At 43.2% G+C, this 17,758-nt stretch overlaps 1 protein-coding gene across 1 annotated transcript in view; it reads left to right on the plus strand.

Annotated features, from left to right (window-relative positions):
- The window catches only part of TNS3 (tensin 3), a 392,082-nt gene that overhangs the window by 170,284 nt on the left and 204,040 nt on the right, over positions 1 to 17,758 (plus strand). The window contains exon 5 of the mRNA XM_056856991.1: positions 3,719 to 3,757. Coding sequence (XP_056712969.1) covers positions 3,719 to 3,757 — 39 coding nt within the window. The remainder of the gene's footprint in view (positions 1 to 3,718; positions 3,758 to 17,758) is intronic.

Consider the following 17,758-nt stretch of genomic DNA (forward strand, 5'->3'; position numbering starts at 1 on the left):
AATTATATAAAAACACAATAAAAGTATATAGACATACAAACACAAACAGGGAGGAGGGCCAATACTAGTTTACTGGGGGTATGCCAAACAAAAAAAAGTCTTCACAAACTTGGGAAAGACAATGATAGAGGGAGACAGATGAATCTGAATTTTAAAAAAGTGTGTGTGTGTGTGTGTGTTAAGTGCTGTCAAGTCGATTGTGACTCATGGCGACCCTATGAATCAATGTCCTCCAAAACGTCCTATCTTTAACAGCCTTGCTCAGGTCTTGCAAACTGAGGGCTGTAGCTTCCTTTACAGAGTCAACCCAACTCTTGTTGGGTCTTCCTCTTTTCCTGCTGCCCTCAACTTTTGCTAGCATGACCGTCTTTTCCAGTGACTCTTCTCATAATGTGAGCAATGTACGATAGCCTCAGTTGAGTCATTTTAGCCTCTAGGGTCAGTTCACGCTTGATTTGATCTAGAACCCACTGATTTGTTTTTTTGGCGGTCCACGGTATCTGTAAAACTCTCCTCCAACACCACAAAGGAATCAACTTCCTTCCTGTCAGCTTTCTTCATCGCCCAATTAAAATAAATATAAAAATATAAATCTGAAATGCAAAAGTATAAATAGCCATAGTTTCCAACAACCAGATTGTGAATATACCCAATACTAAGAGAGAAAGAGAGTGGCAAACTGTCACGCCTTATACTATCTTAGCACACAAATCTTTTCGTTATTTCAAAAGTAAGGAAGAATGTTCATTAGTTTATAATAAAGAATGTTCAGGATTGCTGCACTTGGAAATCTCCAGTAGATGCACATTCTTCATCAGAGGGGGAGGCTACACCATTTCCTTCTGCTTGTATAAAAGTCAATGCTGTCATCACTTTTCTGTGGTCACGGTCTTAAACATTTTGACATTAATAGCAGGTTTTCAGAGGTGTTATATGAATTTTATGCATGCCCGTGCCAGACAGAATGTCAGGGTTGCAGAAGCTGTCTTTCGACAGCAGGTATCTTCAATGAACTTTGAGGTAACATTTTCCACCTGTTTGGCATGTTGGTTTAGTCTCTAAAAGATACATGAGACAGTGGCAAGCTGATGAGATGGAAAAGGCATACTACAGGCTGTGCCTCTTCCAATAGGATTAGATGGGGAAAATCCCTTTTCTGAAACCCGGTGAGCAGCTCCCTGAGATTTTCATTGGGAAACATGTGGAGCTAATAGGATTATTTTAGATTTGAGGATAAAATGGAGGAGAAGAGAACAATATAAGGTGCTTTGGGTCTTCATTGGAGAGAAAGGCAAGGTATAAGTGTAGTAAATAGTACAAAGTAAATAGTACAAAGGAGTTAAGCAGTAGTAAAGGAGCATGCCCATTATATTAGGTGCTGTGACACACAGTTGGGATAATGCTGCTGCAGTCATCTTGCTTATGGGTTTCCTAGAGGCCCCTGGTTGGCCACCGTGTGAACAGACTGCTGGACTTGATGGGCCTTGGTCTGATCCAGCATGGCCTTTCTCATGTTCTTAAGTATTTGTGGATGATAGATATGCATATTGTTTCTCGGGGGAGAAAATATGGTAGAAAACAGTGTTTTCAAAAACAAACCTAATTCTATTGATAGAAAAATCAGTGTTGAAGTTTGGTTAGGAGAAGGGCGAATGGAAGGGGAGAATGGAAAATGTTCCTTTTTTTGGTTTGTTTTTGTTTTTTGTGACAAATTTGGACGAGTTCTGCTATTGCCCGCACTCCATCTCTGGATGGTGGGTAATATTGGTCATAGCTGCGCTTGAGGCAGCATTGCAGCAAGGTCTGGTCAGAGTACAGTCCTATTGCATGTGTTTAAATTGTTTAAAATTACTAGGGTGGTGCAAAAAAAAAAACAAAAAATCCTCAGCTGTTATTTCCAAGACTTCAGTTGGGTTCTTTAATATTGGACACAATGCTTGCTGAAGTATGATATCTGCACTTTCCCCATTCTTTTCGGGTGGAAACACCGGTAGATAGGTGAAAGCATCCTTGTCTCATAGACAGTTCTCCCACCTGCAGATTATTCATGAGTAGGCATGAATGGGCATGCATGGTTAGTGGTTAAGAGCGGCGGACTCTAATCTGGAGAACCGGTTTGATTCCCCACTTCTCCACATGAGCGGCGGACTCTAATCTGGAGAACCAGGTTGGTTTTCCCACTCCTCCACATGAAGCCTGCTAGGTGACCTTGGGCCAGTCACAGTTCGCTCTGAACTCTCTCAGCCTCACCTACCTCACAAGGTGTCTGTTATGGGGAGAGGAAAATAAGGTGATTGTAAGCAACTTTGAGACTCCTTAAATAAAGGTTTGAGAAAAGCAGTGTATAACTAACCCTTCTTCGTCTTCTTCAAATGACTGAGTTTCCTCCTGTTTTCCTAGTATCTTCAAGCAAGGCTATGGAGATGTCGGATTTCAATATACAAAAAACAAAAAATGGAGTGTGCAGGCAAGGGGGCTGTAAATCTGCACTCGCCTACCCATGCGGCGCTCTGGTGCTTTCAAGCATTTTTCTTCCGGCCTGGCTGCCCAAGATTGGAGTCTGGTTGGGAGAAGAATGCTGAAAGTAAACGTTCGGCAGTGTTCCATTTCCCTGGCCTGCATGTGTCGATTGTTAACAACTGTAGACACAAACGCCCCCATTCCTGCTTTCTTTGCCCTTAAATGGGAGATGTCTCTATTCCTTACTCCTCTCTATCATCTTGTCTTGTTCTTTTGTATATGAGTATTAGCATGGGAGCTGGGAAGGGAGCTTTATCCTGTACCTCCAACTCTATCATCTTGTCTTGTTCTTTTGTATATGAGTATTAGCATGGGAGCTGGGGAGGGAGCTTTATCCTGTACCTCCAACTGCTCCAACAAGCATACCTCGGAGATATTGCGGGTTCGGTCCCAGACCACAGCAATAAAGCGAATATCGCAACAAAGCAAGTCACACAGTTTCCCAGTGCATAGGAAAGATATGTTGACACTAAGCTGTTCTATTAAGTGTGCAGTAGCATTATGTTTTTAAAAAATATACTGTAATAATGAAAAAAGTTTGAAATATTGCAAGAATTACCGAAATGGGACACAGAAACATGAACACACACTGTTGAGAAAATGGCGCCGATAGACTTGCTTGCAAACGCAATATCTGTGGGGTGCAGTAAAGCGAGGTATGCCTGTAACTTGTCGGATTAAAAGAAGAAGAGTTGGTTTTTATACCTTTAAGGAGTCTCAACCTGGCTTACAATCACCTTCCCTTCATCTCCCCACAACAAACACCTTGTGAGGTAGGTGGGGCTGAGAGAATTTGGAGAAAAGTGCGACTAGGCCAAGGTAACCCAGCAGACTTCATGTGGAGGCGTAAGGAAACCAACCCTGTTCACCGGATTAGAGTCCGCTGCTCATGTGGGGGAGTGGGGAATCAAACCCAGTTCTCCAGATTAGAGTCCACTGCTCATGTGGGGGAATGGGGAATCAAACCCGGTTCTCCAGATTAGAGTCCACCACTCTTAACTGCTACACCTCGCTGGCTCTTGAATGTGAGAAATAATGTTTTATTCAGATTTGGAGTGTTCCTGATATTTACAAATGGGAGTTGCTTGGGTAGGGTCTGGATTAGTAAATGTCTGACTGCAACTTCTCAAGAGATTACTTTGACACTTGTGGAGCCCAACAGGAACACACACTGAACAATCCTTTTTTGTTCTCTTAGGTGGTGACGCCCTGCTTCCTGCCGGTCAACTATCCATTGGTAAGTATTGTTTGAGAACAGTGTATTGCTTCGGTGACTGTATTTTTAATAGGAAGAGGCACAATCACTTGGTAAGACTCAAATACACAAACCAACCAACACTGAACACGCAAGTAGCCCTCATCAGAGCCTAGCTCAGGACTTGTGGGCATAGCCTTGGGTCCTACATTCAATGCCAGGGCTCAGCCCCATGGTTGGCAGGTCCTTTCTGGGACCTAGACCTCTAAGTGTGCCCACTATAAACCAGTTCCAGCCTTTCCTAGCTGGTTGCTATGTCTGAGAAGACCGTGTCCCCGAAAACACTAAAAGGCACTTCCGCACGCACTAAATAAAGCACCTACAATCCACCTTTGCAACTGGATTTTATTATGTGAAATGGCCAAATCCACTTGCAAGTAATTACTAAAGTGCATTGAAGGCATTGTGCTTAGACCTCACAACAGGGAACCTAGAAACCAGTTTTTTTTCTGTTCATGTGGATGTCTTTAGGTAAAGGTAGTACCCTGTGCAAGCACCGGGTTATTACTGACCCATGGGGTGATGTCACATCCCGACATTTACTAGGCAGACTATATTTTACAGGGTAGTTTGCCATTGCCTTCCCCAGTCTTCTACACTTTACCCCTAGCAAGCAGGGTACTTATTTTACCAACCTCGGAAGGACGGAAGGCTGAGTCAACCTTGAGCCAGCTACCTGAAACCGACTTCCGTCGGGATCGAACTCAGGTCGTGAGCAGAGCTTTTGACTGCAGTGCTGCAGTTTACCACTCTGCGCCACAGGGCTCTCTTCAGAGGTGTACAAAGGTGTATCATGATATGAGCCGCCCTGACTTGGTGGGAGAGGATGGGATATAAATATGATCAATCAATCAATATAAAATCATGACTGCATCAAAAAGATAACGGAAGAAGGACATACTTCTGTACATTCAAGAAATACCACTTCTTCAGCATTCGTGTACCCACTTTCCCTCCTGTCAGCAAGACAATTAAGAGGGCCTCCTTGATCAAGCTGCCCTGACCTGGATTGTCCAGGCTAGCCCAATCTCATAAGGTCTTGGAAGCTAAGCGGGGTTAGCCTTGGTTAGTACTTGGATGGGAGACCACCAGTGAAGCACAGGGTTGCTACACAGAGGCAGGCAATGGCAGACCACTTTTGTTTATCTCTTGTGAAAACCCTACGGGGTCACCATAAATCTGCGGTTTGGTGGCACTTTCCACCACCATGATCAGTTTGCCCATGGACCCTTATAAATCTGAAGCCAGTCCAGCTTAGACAAGTGAAGCGGGTCCTTAAGCATGTGCCAAGTGCATTTCCATCAACAATGTATAACCACAGTCCACTACCCCCCCCCCCCAGTTGGCATTAAAAAGCAACATGGCTTCTGGACCCAAGAGACTTCAGTATCAGCACACCTTGGCCCCCTGCTGCTCAGAACCAAGGAACCTGATACCAGTTAGCGTGGGAAGGATTCTGCCCCGTTTAAAGAGCCATGCTTGGTGACTTTCTATCTGCAGAAAAAGCCTGGCGGATTTAAACAAGTTGGTTAAGTTCAGGTGTATTTGCCTTAGCCAGAAGCCATAACCAAATAGCGTGAAATTTAAACAAAACCATAACAATAGCTAATGAGTAGCACAAAGCTTGTTACCCGCACGGCGAGCCCTGGTAAGTGTACTCAGGTTAATCCAACCAGCTGCGCTTCAGTGAAATTCGTTTGCTTTGTACCGGGAGCCAAAGCAGAATGAGCCATTGTCTGATGAATACTTCAGTTCTTGTGATCAGGTAAATGGACAATTTGTGATGCGGACCAGGAGGTTGAGATCTTTAAGCAACGTGGGTAAAATCTTTGTTCTGGACATTCAGTACGGCCTGTATAGGTGGTGGATGCTCAGCATAAAACATGTAAAAATGGGAGAGGAACAAACCTTTTCGAGTGTGAAGACCACTTATTAACATCAAAAAAGTATGGACCACCTCGTATGATAGTAGTCGTACTATTAGTATTAGTGGATTGAAGAAAATACATAATGACGGAAAGATAAAAATGACAATGCTTGGTGTGCATAAGGATTTGTGAACCCTTGGCAATAACTTCACCCCACAGGGGTCCCTGCCCACAGGTTGGGAACCACCAGTCTAGGGGATGGTATCAAAGACCTAGTTCTGCAGGTGGACTCTTGAATAGGATACAGGGTGGGCTAGAGGCTAAATTGAATTGGATGGTGCAGATTATGGTTTCTTAAGTTTAACTATCTTTGATGTATAAGCTTTTGAGTTCTCTAGAATTCATCAACAAGCTGGATAGTAAATATTTATGATACTATAATGATATCGCTCATGTAGCCAATTCGGCTCTGAACAGTGCCACACTAAGACTAAAAGAGAAAAAGAAGTCTGTCTATCTGTATAAATAATCCAAAATTAATATTTTTTTAATCTTAATCAACTGGGGGAAAACGTGGCAACTGCCAAGGTAATATTAAAACCCACCACTACTACAAGAAACCTCAAATTATCAAATTCACACCTTCCTGGGTAAAAGGTTTTATCCATCTATCTCTTGCCACTTTAAGTAGGTCAAAGCTCAATAGCGAATGTTGAAGGGTATCTATTTGACCAGAGCCACATTGATGTGCTCGCTCAGAATACGGCACCTTATTTAAATGACCCAATATCTCCCCTGATGGAATGGCATTCAATCTAGCCAACAAAAATAATGGTCCATAATGTGGGACTATCAAGAAGTCAAAATACGTTGGAAGAGATTGTGGCAGTATGAAACCTAGGTATAAAGATGAAATAGGCACTCTTGTTGTAGTACCTCTAAAATCCAGTTTTTGCAAGCATTAAAGAAAGATTAAAGAAAGAGCTGCTGATGGCCCATGGTCATTTAAATCGTGAAGAGAGATTCCTAAAATCTGGATATGACTTTCAGCCAATTTGCTCCATGAGCTCTGATAAGAATTAGCTCACAGTAGGTGTAAGTATCCATTCGACTCTGTGGATAATAGAATCGTAACCCAGAATCTAAAAAATGCGGCCCAAATCTGAGCTGCAAGAGATCTAAGGCCCAGTTCTGCATGCAGAAGAACTCCTGCAATGCAATTAGGAGCACCAGTAATTTTACAGTTTACCTTCAATCACTCAGTGAAGATACTTGTATTGTAGTAGCAGCTGCTGCTTGAAGCAACTTTTTAAAAATCAGCACAGCCAATCAGAAACCCTGTCGGGCAAAAGCCCCACCTGGACCTGCCCATTTTCTAAAAACATTTGGTGGGCATCCAGAAAGGTGTCGGTAGGCACCATGTTGGGGACCCCTGCCCAACCTTAGGACTAGGCAACCTTTTTTTTTTTGCCTGAGCACCAAAAGAATTAAATTAAAATTGCAGCTTTTATCTGTGAAGCTGTTGGTATGCAGGAAAACAAAAGAATGGGGAGAGGCAGGGGGAAGAGGCTAGAGTTGTCAGCTATGCACCCTTGAGAGGAATCTGAGCCTCAGTGGTGTTGCCAATTCCTTGGGGGCTGGGTCTCCTTGTACCTTGCTAGCAGTTGCACTGCCTGGGAGGCATTGGTGGGCAAAAGCCACGCTCCTTGCTTTCTCCCATTCTGCCAGTCACAGAAATGTTGCCAGCACCTTAGGGTAGGTTGCCAGGTCCCTCTTCACCACTGGTGGGAGGTTTTTGGGGCAGAGCCTGAGGAGTTGGGGGTTTGGGGAGGGGAGGGACTTCAATGCCATAGAGTCCAATTGCCAAGCGGCCATTTTCTCCAGGGGAACTGATCTCTATCGGCTGGAGATCAGTTGTAGTAGCAGGAGATCTCCAGCTAGTACCAGGTGGTCATCCATGGGAAAGACCAGTATACTTGCAGCACTTTTATTTGCCATGTGAAGTGTGCGGCTGCCTTCATTGCAGATGACGTGTGCGGTCCCCTCCCTCTTAATTTAAAGCCTCTGACTTAGGAGGAGGTGTGTGAACTGAGAATGCAATGCATCTACCTACAGATTATCTGTACTGCTTTGAAAACTCTTTTTTTTCCCCCTCGTGTGGAAACCCCTTTTAATGCTATCAGGAAATTTAATGTGTGATTTTGCTTAGTGAACTTTGCCTTTGTTTGCCTCAAGATATCATGTCGTACCTATAAATGAGATACAAATCTGGAAAAGCTGGGCGTTTGCTGATTACGGACTGTGGGCTGATCCCCTGTTCTGCTTGTAGAGCGCTGCAGGGTTGTGTGGGGTGACTTCTGAAGGGGGGTGTTGATGAATTGAGCATTATTTCTCAAACGTTTTTAATCTGGGACTTTCCCCCAAATTAAAATGAGAGGCACCCTTTGCTCTTATGGGCAGACACATATAGATACCCTTATGCAGTTAGCATGCAAGAGTAGGCAAACAAACTCCTTTGCAAAAGCAGGATAACTCAGTCCATGCTGCCTGTTGATATCCCATGCTGCCCTTTCTCCAGCCAATCAGGACACAAGTATGGAATAGTTGCATTCTGGGTAATCGTTAATGATTCAGGGTGTTCCCCCATCCTTGTCAGCTATAATGCACATAGCATCACAACCCCCTCCCCTCTCAGCCTTTCACCTTGGGATTAGGTTGTTGTAGCTCATAAATTGGTAGGTTGTGGAAAGATGGTTGTCACTCTTGAAGGGGCATTGAGTGGTTAATATATGGCAGCTTAAAATTTCAAAGCCCGTTTTGGCCGTTTTCATGTGACACAGGGATTCACTGGTTTAGAGGATCTCTCTGAGGCAGGGTTGCGCATTTCATAACTTTTGGGCCCCTGCTTGCCTTCGTAGCCTAAGAATGGGTGGCCGACTCACATTCTCCCTTTCAACTCCAATATTAAAAATATGCCCCAGTTAAAATGTCTTAGCGGTGTTCTCAACAGCAGTGCTTTATTTACACAATGTATGCCCAGCCTTTTCTGCCCTCATCAGGGCCACCAAGGTGGCTAACAGATGAAAAATATGCATATTAAAAAACGCATCTTTAAAAAAACATCAAAACCAAACATTAAAACCAAACACATCTTTAAAAAAAACATTAAAATCAAACATTCAAACCAAACACATCTTTAAAAAAAAACATTAAAACCAAACCTCTTTAAGCAGAGGCTGGATGGTCATCTGTCGGGAGTGCTTTGACTTTGTGATCCTGCATGGCAGGGGGTTGGACTGGATGGCCCTTGGGGTCTCTTCCAACCTTGTGAACTTGTAAGAACACATCATTAAAGCAATTAAAAATAAAGCTAAAATACCAGAAAAAAAAACAGAAAAAACAGCAATTAAAACATTGGGTTGGAAGGAGGAATCAAGGAAGGGAATACCAGATGAAACAGAAAAGGTTTTCACCCACTGGTGAAAGATGGCAACAGTAAGACACAGGTGAATGAGAGAGGTCTAGAGTTTTGGTGCTACTACTGAGAAGGCCCTTTCCTGAGAAGGCACTTCCCTAATCTCAGCAAGTGATTAGCAAGCAGGCAGGGCCTCAGAAAATGACCATAGCAGTTGGGTATGTTTGTAAGGGAATAGGGCTGCCAGGTCCCTCTTCGCCACCGGCAGGAGGTTTTGTGAGTGGAGCCTGAGGAGGGCGGGGTTTGGGGGAGGGACTTCAATGCTATAGAATCCAATTGCCAAAACAGTCATTTTCTCCAGGTGAACTGATCTCTATTGGCAGGAGATCAGTTGTAATAGCAGGAGATCTCCAGTTAGTACCTGGAGGTTGGCAACCCCATAAGGGAATGAATGGTGCTTATGAAGTAGTTGCTGTAAAGACAGTTGACTGGGAAATGCTTGGGCCCCACTTCCATATTTAGTGGGAGGTGTACGCCACGCTCAGTTGATAGAGCCATGAGTGAGTTTTGCTGGTTTGACCTGAGTTTTAAAAGTGTATAAATTGGCTCGGTTAGAAGAATTACTGACCTTCTAGTGACCTTCTGACTCAATGAGATGAAAATGGCCGTGGCTTTCAGCTTTGAAGTTTTTGACATTTGGCAGCCTTTGAGTCAAACCTGCAATCCTTCTCTGGCTTAAAAGCAGCATTACCTGGCCATGAAAAATCTCTTGAAGTAGTTCCACTTTGTCTTGGGCAAAGGGTGGCATTCCTAACCTTGGGCAAACATTGTATATTTATATATGCGTGTGTGTAGACGTGCACATTTGAAGCTCATGTGCCTACGGTTGCCAAGTTGTTCTTGCACGCATCTATCAAGATTCAAGCCATCGGCTGAAGCTTTTGAAGTTCTCAATGTCATTTTTCCGACCGCCAAGCTGTGCGTAGAAAAGAAAGCAGATTTTTCTGTTTTCTCTTTAAAGTTATGATAGATTGGTTTGCTTAACCAGCATTTCTTATCAGCCCGCCTCGGACGTCCCTTGGTCAATACTCCTTTTTTTCATCTGGTCAAGTAAGTTTCAAAGCTAAATGTTCCCTTTTGCAAGTTTGGTGTTTGTTGTCACTTTTTAAAAAAATTAGGTAAAACGGATGCTTCTAGAGATGGAGATGCAGCGTCATATAGTGGTTAAGAGCAGTGGACTCTGATCTGGAAAACCGGGTTTGATCTGGAAAACCTCCACATGAGTGGCGGACTCTAGTCTGGAGAACGGGGTTGGTTTCCCCATTCCTCCACATGAAGCTGGCTGGGTGACCTTGGGCCAGTCACAGTTCTCTTAGAGCTCTCTCAGCCTCACCTACCTCACAAAGTGTCTATTGTGGGGAGAGGAAGAGAAGGAGATTGTAAACCAGTTTGGTTCTCCTTAAAAAGGTAGAGAAAGTAGGCATATAAAAATCCAACTCTTCTTTTTCTTCTTCTTCTTCTATGCCTTTCTTCCATGGCTGCTGCCAATGGTAGCCAGTTGTGTGTGTTTTAAGGAACATCTCTTTAGATACAGCATTTCAGATAATCTGCTAATTAGATAGAATTCGCTCGTTTGTTTCTATCTGAGAATATTTTGGGTTAGAAATCGTGCAAAAATGCTAGATTTTATTTGAAGGAGGACAAGGTTGTACAGTAATTTCTTTGTGCCAGAGGTTATAATCTTGCATTGCAGAGGTAACAGAATCCTGCCGCATCCTAAAATGCTGTTTTGGTAGTGTTTTCCAGGCTGTTGTGTATTCAGAGATTTTGTGGGAAGAGTTGATTTTACATGTTTATTTTTGGATGTACCTTTTTGTGTAGAGGTGCTCTTTATGAAACAGTAGTTCTACTACTGTGATGTTAGGCATTATATAGTTGAGAGCTGAGTATGTTACTCACCCTTTGTCCCCAGACAGTACTATTTTTAGATTAACTTGGCGTAACTAATATGGTATTGGATTTGGACCACAAAAATCTGGGTTCAAATGTTTGCTCAGCCATAAAAATCTCTTGGGTTACTTTGGCCTTTTCACTCTCTTAGACTAATCTTACTCGACAATAATTGGTTTTTGAGGATTAAGAGGGATATTCTCCATCTCCGTGGCTACAGCTCCTTTAGAGAGAGCCAACATGGTGTAGTGGTTAAGAGCGGTGGACTCTAATCTGGAGAACCAGGTTAGTTTCCCCACTCCTCCACATGAAGCCTGCTAGGCGACCTTGGGCTAGTTGCAGTTCTCTCAGAACTCTCTCAGCCCAACCCACCTCACAAGGTGTCTGTTGTGGGGACAGGAAGGGAAGGAGATTGTAAGCCAGGTTTGATTCTCCTTAAAAGGGAGAGAAAAGTGGGGTATAAAAGGCAACTCTGCTTCTTCTTTTAGAGGGAGGGTGGGAGACACATGAGACAGTTTTTAAAAATTGTCTTTTGATGACTATATGCTGCTAAAACATGATTAATAACCATACATGGTTAATATCTGCCCTGAGTCTCAGTGATAAATGAAGTAAATAAACCGAAGATCACTGCAGTCTTAAATTTAAAAGTCACAGTTCAGTTAATCAATGTGTAGTCACCTGGAATTTTATACCGTAGAGTAAATCAAATCAGCTTTGGTTCTCGTAGGTTATCCGGGTTGTGTGACCGTGGTCTTGGTATTTTCTTTCCTGTCATTTCGCCAGCAGCTGTGGCAGGCATCTTCAGAGGAGTAACACTGAAGGACAGTGTCTCTGTCAGCTTTGACAGTTTGTTGCGTTTTCTTGGAGTGAATAACTCAGTTTAGGTAAAAGAAACTTCAAAAACATCCATGTTGTGGATAACAAAGTCACTGTGATTATTGATAGCAACATTCTGGGGCCATTTCATTTGGGAAATGTGGCATGGGGGAAATGTTTAAAATCCCCCTCCCCATCTGAATCTACCCCCCACCTAAAAATCAAGCTTACAAAAATCACAGATAGCTTTTAATCTTGCAACTCACAGCCCTAATCTGGGAAAGACCCTGCTGCTCAGGTCTGTTCTCTGTATTATCGCCAGTGCAGTCTGGTGGTTAGAATATCAGATGAGTGTCTGGGAAACCCTGATTTGAATCCCCACTCTGCCTTGGAAGTGTGACCTTGTGTTACCTTGGGAAAGGTGTTCTCTCTCAGCCTAATCTGTCTCACAAAGTTGCTGTGAGGATAAAATGGAGGAGAGGAGAACGATGTAAGCTGCTTTGGGGATCCTTCGTAGAGAAAGGCGGGATGTGAAGAAATAAAGAATTTTTTGAATGTTTTTGGGAAATGGTCCTTTAGAGTACATTGGACTCCAGATAGTCTCTTTACCAGTGTGGTGTAGTGGTTAAGAGCGGTGCTTTGGAGTGGTGGACTCTGATCTAGAGAACCGGGTTTGATTCCCCACTCTTCCACATGAGCGGTGGAGTCTGATCTGGTGATCGGGGTTGGTTTTCCCACTCCTCCACATGAAGCCAGCTGGGTGACCTTGGGCTAGTCACGCTCTCTCAGCCCCACCTACCTCCCAGGGTGTCTGTTGTGGGGAGGAGAAGGGAAGAGGATTGTAAGCCGGTTTGATTCTCCCTTAAGTGGTAGAGAAAGTCGGTGTATAAAAACCAACTATTCTTCTACTTCTGTATCGCTTCTAGGCACTGGCCTTGGGTATCTTTTTTTTTTGCTGTGTGAAGTGATACTGTTTGAAAAGAATGTAGACACTCTTTTCAAACAGTATCACCCCACACAGCAAAAAAATAGTGCAATCCTGAGTGAGGGAGTGGTTACGGCGGGCTTGGGGACGGCGCAGCCACGCCACCGCCTGAACGGCTTGCTGCCGGGTGGAGCAAGCAAAAAATCTTAGTTGAAAGAAAACCCCGTAAAACTCTCCATTGAGTTCCACGGGGCTACACCACCTTTTTTGCAAGCATAAATTGGAGCCCACAAAAAGGGGTGTGTGTTCCCAGGCCAAAAGGGCTTAGGGAGCTGACTAAAGTCAGCTCCACCCCCAGGAAATGCCCCTGTAAGGTCTGGGTTCACCTGTTAAATCCCAATCACCAAACGTCCAGACAGAGTATTCTAAGAAGCTGGTTTATTTGGGAAGCAGGAGGTGAGTAGCAGAAACTTACAGGGAAAGGTATGAGGACTCTAATGGGGGGAAACGAGCAGGTTGGAACATATACAAAAAACCAAAGGCACAGGATACCAGGCCAAGCTTGGTTCCCATGATAGATTACATTTATCACACCAACTGAGAGCAAGCAGTTATAACAACCTTCTGAGCAATACAACCTTGGGGGCCAGCTACGCTTCCAGGCCTGGAGCTCACATTCTGCCCTCCCTAGGGCCCCCCCTTCCCCTCCTCGTTCTATGGGGCGGGTTTCTCCGGATACGAGGTATGGAACTGGCGTAATAGGCGGGGGGCGGAGATATGACGATGCTTAACCCATTCGTCATGGGCGGGGCTGAAATGCTTCCAATGGACTAGGTACTCCAGCCCCCCCATGGATACGGGAATCAAGAATCTTGGAAATCTCACAGTGTTCCTCCCCCCACCACCACCATTTCGGGAACCTCTGGGGGATCTTCTGGATGCCACTGAGGTGCTGGCACGTATTGTTTTAGTAAACTGACATGAAACACTGGATGGATTCTCTTTAACGTCTCCCAGCCATTTGGGGAATTTCCAGGAGGGAGATTGAGGGCAGGGGTTGGGGAGGGACCTCTCGGGCTGAGAGGATAAGAGGCCAGAGAGAAAAACTGCCACAGCCTCCCCCATCCGAGGTGGAGGGGCGGGGCAGAGCTCAGCTGACGGACGGGGGGGACGGGGAGCCGCACTCAAGGGGCCAAAGAGCCGCATGCGGCTCGGGAGCCGGGGTTTGCCGACCCCTGGTCTACTTGGACAATGAATGGGCGGTTACAATCCGGATGCTTCAGCACCGGTTCGGTCGTAAACAAGCGTTTCAAAGTCTCAAAGGCTACCTGACATTCCGGGGTCCAGTCTACTTTTGCGGAAGGCTGGGTAGCAGCAACCCCCTTCCCCTTGGTTTTTAGGAAATCAGTAATTGGAAGCACCACTTGGGCAAAATTGCTGAGGAAACTCCGGTAAAAGTTAGCGAAACTGAGAAACTTTGCACCTCTTTGCGAGTGGTTGGCGGTTCCCAGTTTACCACTGCCTGTACCTTGTCAGGGTCCATGGTTAGCCCTTGATGCGAAATTCTGTAGCCCAGAAACGTTAGTTCTTTTTTATGGAACTCACATTTGGAAACCTTAGCATAGAGGTGGTTTTCTCTGAGACATTGCAAAACCTCTTTGACCAAAGTAACGTGCTCATCTAAGGTTTTGGAGTAGATGAGAATGTCATCTAAGTAAATCACCACCCCTTTAAACAACAAGTCATGAAGTATTTCATTAATCATTTGCATGAAGACCCCCGGAGCTCCTTTTATTTTCTTATTTTCTTATTAAGTCACATACAGTTTTAATAAAACAATTTCAAACTAGTCAGCCTACTCAGTGTTGACTTTTTCTGGCTTCCCCTCTCCCCTCCTCTATAAAATTAATATCTATATAATCCCCTCTGTATTTGTTTTCTAATTCATTATAATTCATTGTATCATTTCTATAAACTACATATCATCATCCTATATACTTTAATTATTGAATACTTCATCCTTTCAATATTAATCAATTGAATTAGATTAAGTCATAGCCTTTAACATTTCCCATATTTAATTCGTTTTCACAATATATCATCCATGCCTCCCATTCTCTCACATATTCTTCATTGTCTTTTTGATTTACTAAAGCAGTAAGTTTAGCCATTTCTGCTAGTTCAAACGTTTTATTTATCCAGTCATTCTTGTCTGGTATCTCAGACATTTTCCATTTAGGTGCATAGACCATTCTTGCAGCAGTGGTGGCATATATCAAGAAAGTTCTTTGTGTCAAGATATGTTCTGGTATCATACTTAACAGCATCATCTCCGGTTCTTTGGGGATATTTCGCTGTAAAATTAGTCTTAGTTCATTGTAAATCATATCCCAAAAGTTTTTAGCTTTGTCGCAAAGCCACCATATATGATGAAAAGAACCAACTTCTTCCTTACGTTTCCAACAGTTTGGTGACATTGTACTGTACATTCTGGCTAGTTTTTTTGGTGTCAAATACCATCTGTAGATCATCTTATATATGTTCTCTCTCAACGACTGTGAAAGCACAAGTTTCATATCTCTTGTCCAAAGTCTTTCCCAATTATTCAATAAAATATCATGACCTAATGTCTGTGCCCAAGTTATCATCGTAGGTTTAATTTGATCTTGTTCTGTATATATTGATAACAACATCTTATACATCTTCGAAATTAAATGGTCATTATTCTCCAGTAAAACTTGTTGTAATGTTGATTTATCTTTAAGAAAGCCTATCTTCATATCTTGTATATATACAGATTTTATTTGATGATATTGAAACCAAGTTAAATGTTCTTTAAGATCTTCATGGTCTTTTAAGGCACACTTTTTATCTTCCCAAGTTAGGAGATCCTGGTATGTTATAAACTGGGATGGTCTTAGTGGTCGTAATGTTAACATTTCTTGTGTAGAGATCCATAGCGGTGTTCTGGTTTCCAACAGATGTTTATATCTTAACCAAATTTTTATCAATGAGTATTTTACAGTATGATGCTGAAATGCCATGTGATTTTTAAGTTTATCATACCACAAGTAACCATGCCACCCAAATCTGTTATTAAAACCTTCCAAGTCCAATAAACGTGTATTTTTAATTGTATCCAGTCTTTAAGCCATACCAAAGCTGATGCTTCCACATACAATCTGAAATTCGGAAGAGCAAACCCTCCTCTCTCTTTAGAGTCAACCAAGTATTTATATGTAATTCTAGATTTTTTCCCTTGCCAAATAAAGTTCAACAAGTCTTTCCTCCAAATGTCAAAATATTTTGTTTGTGTGATTATAGGTAAATTCTGAAATAAAAACAACAGTCTTGGTAAGATATTCATTTGTATTACTGATATACGACCCAGAAAAGAAATATTTTTATTGGACCACGATGCCATGTCTTTTTTTATCAGTTCCCAAAGTTTAACATAGTTGTTAATTATCAAATCCTTACTTTTGTTTGTAATCCAAATGCCTAAATATTGTATCTTGTTCGTCTTCTCCCATTTAGAAATACTCATAAAGTCTTTTTGTTCCTCTTTTGAGAGATTCTTGAACAGTATCTGAGTTTTATCTTGGTTAATCCTGAATCCAGAAACTTCACTATATTGTTCCAGTAATTCCATCAGGTCATTTATGGATTGATTCGGGTCATCTAAAATAAATAACAAGTCATCTGCAAAAGCTCTCAATTTAAATTCTTGTTTGTTTACTTTTAAGCCGTGGATTGCTTCCATATCACGTATCTTACTACATAGAGTTTCCAAAGTCAAAATAAAAAGCAGAGGAGACAGTGGACAACCTTGTCTAGTTCCTTTTTGTATCTCACAAGTAGCTGATATTGATTCATTCACTAGTATTTTGGCTTTTTGCATATTATAAATAGCATCAATCCCTGTTCGGAATCTAACTCCAAAGTTCATCTTTTCCAAAAAAAAATTCATAAACTCCCATGAAACTATATCACATGCTTTTTCAGCATCTAGGAAGATAAAAGCCGCTTTGTGTTGATTATTTTGGTCATAGTATTCCATTGCATCTAATAAAATCCTCAAATTGTCTTTTATCTGCCTTCCAGGTACAAAACCTGCTTGTTCTTCATGTATCAAGGTTGTTATAAATTGATTCAATCGATAATATAGAGGCATATATTTTGTAATCCACATTCAATAAAGAGATTGGCCTATAATTGGATACTCTTTTAACCCCCTCTCCTGCTACCTCTCCCTCAAGTTGTTCCTGGGGATCCCTTGTTCCTTAGGAGCAGCACTGCAGGGACCATTTTAGGACACAGTGGAAGTGGGGAGGTGAGGAGCTCCCGTTCTGATGGGAAATCCTTCCCATCAGCACAGGTTTCTTTTTGGAGCAGTGGACTCTGATCTGGAGAACTGGGTTTGATTCCACACTCCTCCACATGAGCGGCAGATGCTAATCTGGTGAACCGGGTTGGTTTCCCCGCTCCTTCACATGAAGCCAGCTGGGTGGCCTTGGGCTAGTCACAGTTCTCTCAGCGCTGTCTCAGCCCCACCTACCTCATAAGGTGTCTATTGCGGGGAGAGGAAGGGAAGGTGATTGTAAGCTCGTTTGATTCTTCCTTAGGTGGTAGAGATAGTTGGCATAGAAAAACCAAGTCTTCCTCTGCCTCCTCAAAGCCTCCTCCTCCATCTCTGGCAATCATATTGTTGGATCCAGACTAACAGTGCACTCCTGAGAGGAATGCCTGTGCCACTGTTTGGAGGCAACATGGCTGCTCTGCCTCCAAATGAGGTTTCGGCCCCACCTGGGGACCAGCGTCCGGGCCTTCGCACCAGCGTTGGGGCCACTAACACCAGCATAAGTTGCCCAGATGCCGGCACTGGGGGCCCAGATGCCAGCTCAGCGCATTCCTGGCCTCCTAAGGGCAAAATGAAGCATTCCTGCTTCCTCTTCCCAGATGTTTCCACATGGTACTGCTGAGCGACTGGGGATCCTGAGGAAATG

This window comes from Euleptes europaea, chromosome 11 (genome assembly GCF_029931775.1).
Source record: "Euleptes europaea isolate rEulEur1 chromosome 11, rEulEur1.hap1, whole genome shotgun sequence".
Taxonomy (NCBI): domain Eukaryota; kingdom Metazoa; phylum Chordata; class Lepidosauria; order Squamata; family Sphaerodactylidae; genus Euleptes; species Euleptes europaea.